The 13,479-nt window shown below is 38.2% G+C and overlaps 1 protein-coding gene across 4 annotated transcripts in view; it reads left to right on the forward strand.

The window, feature by feature from the left end:
• The window catches only part of pias1b (protein inhibitor of activated STAT, 1b), a 149,661-nt gene that overhangs the window by 61,354 nt on the left and 74,828 nt on the right, over positions 1 to 13,479 (forward strand). For all 4 annotated transcript variants that reach the window (XM_052040528.1, XM_052040529.1, XM_052040531.1 and 1 more), the window contains one exon: positions 13,001 to 13,451. In XM_052040528.1, coding sequence (XP_051896488.1) covers positions 13,001 to 13,451 — 451 coding nt within the window. The remainder of the gene's footprint in view (positions 1 to 13,000; positions 13,452 to 13,479) is intronic.

Below are 13,479 nucleotides of genomic sequence, written 5' to 3' on the forward strand. Positions count from 1 at the left end.
CAATGTTTCTTCTGCTTCTCAGTGCTACACATGGGTATTTGAGCAGACATTGAAGCCAAGCCAGATCTACTAGTTTATAATCTGTCCTTTCAGTCTTTAGTGTTTAAACATTGTTATAAGTGTTCACACTTGATTCTGTGCATACATTAAGGAGGAGATTTTTGTCATTTGGGTTTAAATATTGGAGTCACAATTGAGATGGTTGCAGATGATGCCAAAATTGGTGATGTGATTGATTGCGAGGAAGAAAATTGTAGGTTGCCAGAAGATATCAACAGACAAAAGTGACAAATGGAATTCAGTCTTGAGTACATTTGGTGTGGGGAAACGTGGTAAAGGAATGCATGATAAATAGTACAAGTATAGGAACAAATGCAGAGTACCTGTTCCTAGACTCCTGATGATGGCATGATGGTAAATAAGGTGATGAAAAAGCATTCAGGATACTTTTATTGGCTGAGGTGTAGCATATAAGAGCAGGAAAATGATGCTAATCTGTATAAAATACAGATTATGCCAAAGCTAAAGTTTTGGTTTGCATACTACAGGACAGGTGCGATAGCATTAGGAAAAAGTACAGAGGAAATATATATGCGTGTTAAAGTCTGGGAAGTTTAGATTAGTGATTTAAATGTGTGTAAAATTGAGACCTAGACACTAAGGATCTATTTTGCTTATCAGAGAGGCCAGTAACTTGGGGAAATGGATTTAAGTTAACATTTTGTAAAATTTAGAGTAAGGGTTGAAACTATTTTGCACCCAAATTTGGAATGCACTGCCTGAATGGGTGTTGTGGGTAGAAAACAATATCTTTTTTTAAAGTTTAAAAATCTGGATGAGCCCAAAGACTTAGGAAGTAGGTCAAGCCTTTTTCTGAATGACGTGGACATGATTAGGTAAATGGTCTCCTTTCTATGCTGTAGGTTTCTGATTTCTGCTTCATTTTGAGTTTTGTATTTTGGGGCAGTTCCTTTTGTCTCTTGATTTCGTGAAATATATGTACATTGCATTTGTGGAAAATGGGCTATGTCCCACCAGTCACTGAAAATAAAGACAGGAGAGTATTTGGACCACAGAGTAATCTGTGATTTATTCCTAGTGGATCATGTAGTGTGGAAATTAGACCAGATGGTTCAGTTATTTCCCAGTGGCAATTACTTCCTCCTTTCACACTCCTTTGAAAAATCACACTTTGGTGCCCATGGAAACATGTAATTACATAAAACAGGAAATTTTTTGGTCAATTGAAACACCATTCATAATAGTTTTTCTGAATTGCTTATTGAGGTCATCACTGGTTTCAAAGCCTTAAATTGGGGTGACATTTTAAAATTCCTCAGATGCAAAAGGTCTTGCATTCAATCCCTATTTTGTGTCAAGTTAGCTGATCTTTCGCGGGATAACATGCTGTGATTAATTTATGCACTGCTGGGAAATTAGCCAGAGGTCCCACTGCTGGCAAGTGATATATGTGAATGGTTGGCAAAGAGAAAGTGTATTTAACAATGATGGTACCAGTGGTCAAATAGCCTGTTGGCAAAATTGCTATTCCAAGGTGCTGTATGGACTAATGGAATTGTTCCCCATCGCGAGTGGATACTGAACAAAGGAGTACAAATTGAAAGTAATGATTACTTGTCATGCATATATTTGTGTGAATTGCCCAATAACACATTAATCTCTTATTTTTTTAAACAAGTGAAGCTATTTATCATGGATGTGAATGATCCTTTATATTTCTATTCTGGTTTCTATAGTTTTATTAATTGTATATGCAAGTTAAGAGCTCAGACCATTGGGAGTAATATTAGAACAGAAAGAAGATTGGCTAATAGAAAATCCTTGTATTTGACTCAGAAGTTTCACAAAGTTGATTCCTGGTATGAAGGGGTTGCTGTAGGAGGAAAGGTTGAAAAATTATGCTTATTGGCATTTAGAGAGGTGATCATTTGAGACATGATCCTGAGAGGATTTCACAGGATAGGTGCTAAGAAGACATTTATCCTTGTGCCTGAATCAAGAATTAGGCAGATTTTCAGATTAAGGAGTCACCCACTTAGCAAGGAGGTGAGGAATTTATTTTGAGGTTTGTGAATTTTTGGAATTCTGTACCACAGAGGACTGGAGATTGAATAACTGAATACATTCATGGCTGAGATTGATTTGTGGTTTATTGAGGAGTTTGTAGCGGTTGCTACCGCGGAATAAAACAAGACTCTACTCGGAGGATTGCCAAACAGAACTGGTTTATTTTCCCGCCTTGTGTGGGCCCTTTAAGGGAGAAAAACTCCCGCCCAAAAAAAAACCGGCAATGACGTAAGTCCTACGTCATCAGGACTTTCCCGCGCGCGGGTTCTCCCCGTCGCTCGGAAAGACGAGGCCCGCCGCCATCTTGGGCCTCGTTGCTCTGACGCCGTGCGACCCGACTGCCGAGCCGGTTCGCCCGACTAGACGGTGAGTCGCCACAAGTTGTAGTTTGTGGGGCACAGTCAACAAAGTGGAGCTGAGGTCAAGATCAGATCAGCCCATTATCATATTAAATGGCAGAGCAAGCTTGAGGGGTTGTATGGCCTGCTTTTACCTGTGCTATTAAGAAAAAGATCAAGCAGTCACAATACATTTATTGCCTCTAACACATGGCAAGTTACTTAATAAATCATAACACTGACAGGAAGTGGCATCTGTTGAGCTTAACACATAGCTAAAAGAATATTTAATTGATTAACCTTGTGTCATCTAAAATCTGTGTTGAAATGACCACTAACCTTCCCAGCATTTTCTTAATATTCCAGAAGTATGAACTGATCAAGCAATATGTAGAGGGAGAAGGAAGGTAATCTTTCAAGTTTACGAAGCTGCATCTGAAATAGAAACTGTTAGAGGAGCAGGTTTTGAACAAATGTAAATAAAGACACAAAAATGAGGATAGTCATCACATTGAAGCCAGCAACCTCACTCCCTGACATACAAATGGCTGTCCACAAGAAGCAATTATATCATTCCATCCTCAGTGTTCTTGCTCACTACTAAATTGTTTGTGTTGTCACAGGGTCTTTCCACTATTTTTCTTTGCATTTGCTATGAGATCTCTTTTATTTTGTTTGCCAGCCTTATGGTGTCAGACACTTGCAAGAGTGAATCAAATGATGGTGGCCTCTAGGAAATGGTACCATTGACATAGAAATGAAAATGAACATTGTAACATACTCTGACCAAGGTCAAGCAACATCAGTTACCAGGCATAATTTAGGGCTAAACGATTTTGCAGTTGGGACAATCATAAGAGAAATAGATCCTGGAACATGTCAAGAATTGTGACTATGAAATTGATGACTAAACTGAGGACTGGTGTTGTGAAATTGCAAAACTCTTAATGATTTGGATCAAAGCCTAAATCAATGTCATGCACTGATTAGACTAATGTTGATGTTGCAAAGGGTTAAAAACCTTTTTGATGACTTGAAAGATAAAGTAGGTGAAGAATGAAAGTGAAGAGATGGTGAGCTGTGGATGAGTTAATAGTTTGAAACGGCATACTACTTTGCATAATATGTCATTGGTGAACGTCAGTGCAGATCTTAATGTACTGAATGAATTTCCTGGTGTTCTTGACTGATCTTGGGGGGTGGTGGGAGGAGGGGGAGAGATGTATAGAGATAAACAAGTGTTCAGTATTGATGAGGCTGTACTTTGGGTTGTGGAAGGAATATCAGAACACGTACATTGATGAGGAAGTAAGATCAATGTCCGTTTTAAAGCTTTGGAAGCTGGGCTGACATTATTTCTTGCTGGTAGTACCTACAGTGATTGCAGACTATAATCTCCCTAATTTACAATGCAAAGAGTCCAAGGGATATGAAGGGCATCAATAAAGCCTCATTTCCATTACATGGAATTTCATTCTGAGGCATGGGTAATTCTGGACCCCCCCCCCCCCCCCCCCCCCCCAACAAGTTTTATTTGAAGACCTGGTTTTGGCACCACTTTAGTGCCGCCTTTTAAAAAGAATGATTGCATAGCCAATATTTTGCCCTTGAAAATATTGCTTGTATTGTTGGGTACCTCCTATTCCTGAGTGATTTCCACTTTAATATCAAAGTTGCATATTTGTCACCCAATACAACCTTGTTATTATAACCAATAGATCAGGGTGTCATTGCCTCTTTTACATAGCAGATTTTCACCCGCAATTATGGCCACAAGGTACGAATGGCTAAATTCTCAAGGAAGTTTGGAAGGACTACAATGTTTATCAAGGTATCAAAAACATTGCTAAAGGATTGAAGTAAAGTAGACAAATGATGAATAGTAATGAGAGACACGAGGCTGCAGATGCTGGAAGAACTTGGTGGGTCAAGCAGCAAAGGGATGGTCAATGTTTTGGGTCAAGACACTGCATCAGGATTCCAGTCTCTCCCATCATCCTAACCAATTAGGAAGCCTTTGTATATGACTAAGTTTTCAAAGGAGAATAAATAGACTTGCTGTGTTAATGAGCTATGTTTATAGGTTTAAGTGCAGCTTGGGGGGAAAAAAGCAAAATTTATTGGTCTTAGATTGCCAGCATAAATATTGCTTGCAAAGTATCATGTGCTTCAGTAGATTAATGTGTGGTTGTGGGCACTTCTTGGGCACGGGCACTTCTTGGGCACTACTTTCCCCACTGAGCTCTAATAACAGATTAAAACAGTTTTAAAGACTTTTCTACACTTTAAAAATTGACTTCTGGATGTGAAGAATTCTGAATACATTTTTAGATTAAAATTGGCATGCTACAGCAAAGTGGCCCTTCTGGAAGGTGCAAGTGTTTGGTTATTGAACAAATGTATTTGTTATCAGCTGTGATGGCCGTATAGTCGAGCAGCAATTATTGGGAAAATCTCTTTGGGTGGGAGCTTTTTTGTTCAAAAAAAGACTAGGTCATTTAGAAGGTAGCGATTGGGTGATGTGCAAGTGATTTGGATATTAAAAGACTGACTGTTTTAAAATCTTAGATGTATGCCTATTTATTGTTTTACTTGGGTCAAATAATAAAATGTTGGTGATCATGAACATGTACCAAGCAATCTTTTTAAGAAAATGAAAGAAGGGAAGTAGGATGGTTGGTAGAATGTTTGTTGTTCTTGCTTTCTTCCAGAGAAGATTAAACCTAGCCAGACTGCATGAGAGCAAGAATAGACTCTGCATACTTGCAATAGAAGCAGGAGATTTGCCTTGCTTGAAATTATTTTGAATCTTTGGACATGATCATAATGGCAATTCCACTAATTAAGAGGTGCTATATTGTCTAATCTGAACCTAACCACCGTAAGCTTGTACACTTCTATTATTTAAGCTTTGATTCATTAATCCAAAACAGGTCATCTCTCAGACTCAGGACCATAATCAATTTCGGAGCATGTTCTGTCAGAAAGCCCTACAACAATGTGTTTCTGGGGAAACAGCTATTGCTGCAACATCAACTTGCTGCCTTGTTGTCACATTATTTTGCTATATTACTGTTATCAGTAATCATTATTAAGCACTTGTTCCTTGAGAAAGTAAGTATTACGATAGTACACAGTGTGAAAGCCTTAAAAGGCAGATTATGGCAACTCGTCTATCCATTGTGCACACAGTATGGATTAAACCATTTTGATCCTTCCTCGGTATTGCACTTCCTTTGAAGCGGATATTCTTTGTGAATCTCAGGCAGGTAAATTTGGATTAATGAGCAATAGTGGGCATTATGGTATCTGAGGGAATTTTTGTCCCTTTTAATAATATATGCCACTTCAAACAAAGAATAATTCTATATCATCTACCCTAAGTAGTTCCCCCATCACCTTCTAAACTGCAGTCTAGAGTGGAGTGTAACTATTAAGCATGCATCATATTTCCATAATGCCTCTTTATCAAACAGACAGTGAGAGGTTGCAGCACTGCACACAGTTTAACCACTCATCCTTCTTATAATTCAGTCTACTGAATTGGTGGTCAATCTGAAACTTGGTGTATCTGGTCTGAGAGTCATCCTTTAGATAACCAAATTTATTGCTGTTTATCACTGAAAGTTTATCTTGACTTTCAGAAAATTTGTTTGATATCATCTACTCTTTGAACTTCATTGAGCAAATAGATGACTTGCTTGCACCAAACTTGCATGAAACTGTCTTCTGGATTTTAAGCTGCTTGATTTTCTGGCAGCACAAGGAGGTTAGGTCATAATGGTGGTTTGTAATTACAATGCTATATGCTGGATAATTCAGAGTGCAATAATGTGCGGTTAATGTAACCTCATGACCCCTTAATGCCACAAAATCTATCTGTCGTTAAGTAAACACTACAAGTGGCCAGAAATTTGACAGAGCTGTCGCTTTTTTGAAGTGTGTGACTGGAAAGACAACTTATAGGCTAGACAGGAAATGTGTACCAGATGTACTATTCTTATAACATATAACTATAGATGATGGATAATTATCTTGTTCTTTGCAATGCTTAAATAGATTTAAAAATATTGTCTGAAAGAAACTAGGTCTTTTCACTTTTACAAAAATACTACCTTTTTCTCTCCTAAATTATTTTTGTAATTTCAGTCAGTCTGGTTGAGTCCAGAATACGTGAACAACAGCACTATAAAGTATGCTATGCTTGTTAGAGAAAAGTCAAAGGTTTGAAAGATTTTTAAAATAGTGCAAAGAATTAGCTTTCTAAAAATTGGTGATGCTAAGATGCACATGCTTGGTTGTTGGGTATTTCTTTGAATGTATTTTCCATGGTTTATGAGCATTGCCTTCCATACAAACAAAATAGGTTTGATAATCGTGTTAGGGCAGTGCTTGTGTGTAATGATCTTGTTGAGATCGGGTAACTCGAGTTGAAACTGGGACTGTGGGCTATTACTGCTTTATTTCTTCCCGCTAAGCCATCATGCTAAAGTTTTGTTTTAGATATAGACAAACTGTCATTTTAAGCATTCTCTAATTACAATGCTGTTAATTTTAAATGCCACCCAGATGTTGATACATATTCATTTGTGTTAGAAAGAAATAGGTACTGCCTTGTACACTAATGATTAGTGTTTAGAGTTTTTTGTAATATCTATATTTTCAGACCTTTTTAGCATATGTCTTTTAATTTTTTTTGCATTGAAATAGTATCCTTCCATTATCTCTATGCAAGTCAGGACAGTGTTGGAAGCTTACTCTGTCTGATCCTGACTGAGCTCATTATCACTATGGACATGCTTTCATAGAAGACTCATCGAGTTACCACTCTGTTTCATTGCTTTTTTATAAAGCTAAGTTGCACTGAAAGAACAAATAACATAATTCAAAGACTTGGGACATTCCTGATTTGTAGATCTCTGGTCTCCATATGTATCAAAAAATGATGCTGCATTATTTCAGAAAAACAACTCAACTGGAATACATTAAAATTTGATCTATATTACACACTGTATAAACCTAAGAGTGACTTACTTAGCACATGGCATAATATTTGATATTGTGTGCATTGCAAGGATTGCTATGTATGGAAGTTTGCTCTCCAACAAATCCTCCATGCTCTTTCATTGTGCTAGCTGTTTTAAAAAAATACAACTAGAAGTTAATTTAGATCCCAGCCTCCTTTTCTAAAAAAAAGTCTGAAATATTTTAATGCCCTTTGGCCAAGCTTATCATTGTCCTAGATTATCCTTCTGTGACACTGCTTAATTTTGATTAATGACTCTTGTGAAGCATTTTGAGACATTTTGCTATTTTAAAGCTATTGTAAGTCAAAGTTGTTCATATTCAGCTCCCACTGATAGGTTGAAAAAGTGGAATTGGGGAATTTTGAAGTTTCCAGTGAGCATGCATCCACCACTCTAAACCGTTATGATTGCCCAAATTGGCAGTTTTATTGAGGCCGAGCTAGTTTAGTGGGAAATTGAGAAGGTTTTAAACTCTGCAGCTGTGTGTTTTCATGAAATTGGGATGAGGCATTTTGTGGATTGTAAAATTATTACGTATTTAATCATATACCTGATTTTGGAGCACTTTATTGTCAACCAGGTGCTAAAAGTGAGAAATGTTTACTTCCTGAATAACTTTCGCACAATCTGCTCTTTAAAGCAATAAACAGGATGTGGGCACTGTGAGTAAGTGGAGAGTTCCTTTTATGTGCCATTGTTTTTTATATAGGGATGTGGGCTTTGCAGCCACCATTTAATTGCCTATCCCTCGTTGCCTATGAAGATGGTGGTAAGCTGCCTGCTTGAACTGCTGCAGTCCTTGATGTGTGGGTATACCTGCAATGCTGTTAGGGAGAGAGTTCTTGGATTTTGATGGTCACAATGTAGGAACAGCAATATATTTCCAAGTCAAGATGGTGTGTGGATAGTGGGGGAATTCAGTGATGGTAATGACATTGAATGTCAGGGGGTGATGGCTGGATTTTCTCATTGGATATTGTCATTGCATGGCACCCATCAGCCCAGGCAAGGATATTGTCCACGACTTGATGCATGTGGTCGTGGATTGTTTCATTATCTGAGGAGTCGTGAATGGTGCTGGACATTGCAATCGTTAGCGAGCATCTGTACTTCTGATTTAGTATTGAAGGAAGGTCGTTATTGCAGGTGAAGATGGTTGGGCTCAGGACACTACCCTGAGGAACTCCTGCAGAGGAGTCCTGTGGCTGAGATTGGCTTCAACCATCTTCTTTTGTGCTAGATATGATTCCAACCGGTGGAGGGTTTCCCTGATTCCCATTGACTCCAGTTTGGCCAAGTCTGTTTGATACCACGCTCGATCAAATGCTGCCATGATGTCAAGGGCAGTTACTCTCTCCTTTCCCAGTGTGACAAATGATTGCATTACTCAGTTTGCATATTAAGCTTGACAGTACTAGTGGTAAATAAAACATATAGAAGAGAGGATGGAAACCTTAGTGGAAGTGGGAAGGTTTTTGGACAATATGAATAAAAGAATTTCATTTTGATTTTCCACAGCTTGGAGGTGGTGTTGGGGTAACAAGAAAATTACTGAAAACATCCCAGTTTACACCATTCAAATTGATTTAGTTGTGTGAATAGTGCACTGTAATTCAAAGCCTATTAACTTCAGGTACCATGTAATGTGTATTGTGTTAATGCTTTTGGTTTTTGTTTCTTTGTTAAACCACCTCATGATTTTGTTGTGACAACTTGGTATCAATTAAGTTGTATTTTGTAAAATTGTTGATTCATTTAATTGCCTGGAATATTGTTTTCATGTTGAGTTCAATTATTCTGACGGGTAGGTACTGTACAAAACATGAGTGGAACATTTTGAAGTTGAGAAGTATTTTTCAATCTGGAGAATGTTTGTTACTCATTTATATTGTTTTGGTCCTGAAGAGAAAAATCAATTTAAAAATAAAGTATATATTTTGTTATAAATGTAGACACTAATAAACCAGTACTGGTGTATTAAAGCTGCCATTGCTTATTTCCTGTTCTGGTGATCATTTGAAATGTTTAGAAGGTCCTATAATTGTAAACCTCTTAGAGTCATAGAGCACTACAGCACAGAAACAGGCTCTTCAGACCATCTAGTCCATGCCAGCCTAGTTTTGTGCCGAGTCCCATCTACCTGCACCCAGATCATAGCCCTCCATACCTCTCATTCATGTACCTATCCAAACTTCTCTTAAATGTTACAATTAAACCCACATCCACCACTTGCGCTGGCAGCTCATTCCATACTTACACCACCCTCTGAGTGAAGTAGTTCACCCTCAGATTCCCCTTAAATATTTCACCTTTCACCCTAAACCTATGACCTCTAGTTCTAGTCTCACCCAACCTGAGGGGGAAAAAGCCTGCATGCATTCACCCTATCTATACCCCTCATAATTTTGTATACTTCTATAAGATCGCCCCTCATTCTCCTGTGCTCCAGGGAATAAAGTCCTAACCTATTCAACCTATCCCTGTAACTCAGGTCCTCAAGTTCTGGCAACATCTGTGTAAATTTTCTCTGCACTCTTTCAAGCTTATATCTTTCCTGTAGGTAGATGACCAGAACTGCACACGATACTCCAAATTTGGCATCACCAACGTGTTCAATTCCAGCTGCTATCTGTAAGGAGTTTGTATGTTCTCCCTGTGTCTGCATGGGTTTCCCCCGGGTGCTCTGGTTTCCTTCCACATTCCAAAGACACATGGGTTAGGAGCAATGGGCATGCTATGTTGGTGCCGGAAGCATGGCGATACTTGTGGGCTGCCCCCAGAGCATTCTACGCAAAGATACATTTCACTGTGTTTTGATGTACGTGTGACTAATAAAGAAATCTTATACAACTTCAACATAACATCCCAACTCCTGTACTCAGTGCCCTGATCTATGAAAGCCAATGTGCCAAAAGCTCTCTTTACGACCCTATCTACCTGCGATGCCACTTTAAAGCAATTATGGATCTGTATTCCCAGGTCCCTCTGTTCTACTGCACACCTCTCAGCCCTACCATTCACTGTGCAAGTCTTACCCTGGTTTGTTCTCCACTCCTTGTGAAGTGGAAAATGCAAGTCCCTTTGTTTGAGAGACAGTAAATGCACTTTTGTAGGACTTTAATCCCTTCAGAATGGTTTCAGAATGATATGGAGAACTATGTTGAATTGCTTCTCTTTCTTCAATTTTGTGGCATTAAGGGTCCGTTTCCACCTCCCAGCTCTTCAGTGTAGGCAAGTTATTTGATTTAATGTTAAGGGACTTATTTCAGCATTTTATATCAGAAATGATTGTTACTTTGGAAATACAAGTCAAAATTACGAGACATGAAGGTTTCTTTGCTCATTAAATAGAAATGTATCACTTTTGGGGGGAAGCTAGGTTGGTATATAAGGGAGAAAGGAATAAACTGGGGTTGTTGGGGCAGTTTATGCGGAGTAGAAATAATGGTCTAGTCTTTTTGGGCTGAATGGCCTGTGTGTGCTATAAATTCTACATTTCCAAAGTAAAGGCTTAATGTGAGAAAACTTGGAGAAACTGCAGACTGAATCCTGCAACTAGTATTTCAGTTTGGGAACATGTTTTTAGCAGCTCAAATTTGACTGGTTTGGGACAATAAATTGTTTTTCGTCCAGTCTTGATATAGTTAACAAAATACCACTTGTCCTGTGTGTCTAAAGAAAACTGGAATTTGAGTGTGATCCAGACTTGACCTTTTTAGTGTCCTTTTTTCGCCAAAATCCAGGCAGTGAAAGAAAATGAAGCCAAGTTGCAATATATTTGGAAAATGTATGTGTTAACTGAAATATTAACTGTGAAAAAGCAATTGCGTCATTCTTATCTTATTGAAATTGGAACTAGTATTTCTCCTGAGGCACTTACATTTGAATAGTATCTTTCACAGCCTCAGTCCCAGAAGACTCGCCCACAATCTGCCTTTTCTTAAGGCTTTCACACTGCCCAGGTGTGCTTATTGTAATATGTATTCTTTCTCACACTCTCCTTAAAGGTGCAAGTATTTAATAATTATTTTGCTATAATACTGCTAGGGCAGTAATGTGACAACAAGGCTTGTCATGTTGCAGCAGTTTCCCCAGAAACGCTCATTGTTATAGTGGCTACACGTAGGGCTTTCTGACAGAACATACTCCAAGAGTTCATTATGGCCCTGAGTTTGAGATATGACCTGCTTTGGATTAATGAATGTTTGTGCGATTTGCTGCACTCCTGAACTCAAACTGGCTGAATGTCTGCTTTATCAGAAATGCACCGTGTGTTCAGTAGTGCAGAGCCCTAACTGACATCGAACAATCATGTACAATTACAATTGACAAATAGATTACAATTAAACAATCTTTTTTAAAACAAAAAAATGTGGCAACAATTTTTAAAATGTATGATGCCACCTAACCTGAGCACATCTACCAATCTATTTTTGTTTTGGATTTCCAGCATTGCACTTTTTCACTCAGACCAAAAGTAATGTTGGTTAACGGCTGTTATGTAGCTTGCATAATTGAAATAGCTTCATGCTAAATCTATTAAATATGCTGAGATGCTAGTAAATTGTGCATAACATCTCTAAAGGTAGTAAAATGGTGAATTATTCTTTGGTAATTTTGTCTTTAGAGGTAAACTAATTATTGTTACAGCATTGACAATGCCATGTTATGTTTCTACTTAAGCTGCTTTCATGTTGAATGTTGACCTTAAAATGAAGATGCTTGATGTCATTGTATGGGTGGAAATCAGCAAACACATACTACAGTTAAAATACCAAGTTGCAGTTGAGGATTTTAGTAAAAAGTCTTAAGAATGGTTTGGATAGGAAGTGAACCAGGAGGAGTAATTTTATAAGTCACAACAAGAATTTTTTAATCAAAGTTGAATCCCAAATTTTATCCAGACACAAACTTGGTTATGTAGAAAGGTAGTTTCTGTATTGATATCCAGTTCTAGGTAGGATTCCTATCTTAATTGGATTAGAACAGTGGCAATGTGCTAATGCAAGCTAAGTAAAGATTCTGGAACAGTGAGATCAGTTTGGCAAATGCTTTATCTTTGTCTGTGGTCATTGGAATTTTTATTTGATGATATTTAATGAAGTATATTGTAATGAAAATGTCTAAACATCACCAAATATTGTTTTCCAGAATTTTTATGCTAAGGTTATTTACTCCTCCCAAATTAGTATCATTTCATTGGAGTTAATTTAGTCCATCAATTCTGGGTTCTAACATCTATTATGCAGTTCTGATGGATCAGAAGCATTGACTGTTTTTCTTTCCACAGATGCTGCATGGCCTGCTGAGTTTTTCCAGCATGTTGTTTTCACTTCAGATTTACAACATTGGCAGTTTTTTTGATTTTCAACTCTTGGTTCTAATTTGAAACCTTGAATTGATTTGTGCTATGATACAAAATTCACAATATAAGCATTGCTTAAATTCATCACAATACATCATCATTTCCCTATTAATGGTTTTCTTTTTCTCCTCCCTCCCCCACCCCACCCCCCCCCCCCACCCCCCTTGTTCTTCCTCCTAAAGCAAATGGTTATGAGCCTTAGAGTGTCAGAGCTCCAAGTGTTATTAGGCTATGCTGGACGGAACAAACACGGTCGTAAACACGAACTCCTGACAAAGGCACTGCATTTATTGAAAGCTGGCTGCAGCCCAGCTGTTCAGATGAAAATTAAGGAACTATATAGGCGGAGATTTCCACAGAAGATTGTGACTCCCACCGATTTGAGCCTTTCTTCTGTCCATGCAACTTCAGCTTCCATGACCACGCCACTGTCGCCATCTGCTATCCCACAGCTCTCCTATGATGGGCATGCAACAACATCTCCGCTGCTTGCTGTTTCACTGTTGGGACCTAAACATGAACTAGATCTGCCACACCTGACATCATCACTCCATCCTGTTCATCCTGATGTAAAACTGCAGAAATTGCCTTTTTATGACATTCTCGATGAGCTCATCAAACCAACTAGTCTCGGTAAGAAACATGTAAAAAAAATAAATTA

Source organism: Pristis pectinata, chromosome 28 (genome assembly GCF_009764475.1).
Source record: "Pristis pectinata isolate sPriPec2 chromosome 28, sPriPec2.1.pri, whole genome shotgun sequence".
In the NCBI taxonomy this organism is placed as follows: domain Eukaryota; kingdom Metazoa; phylum Chordata; class Chondrichthyes; order Rhinopristiformes; family Pristidae; genus Pristis; species Pristis pectinata.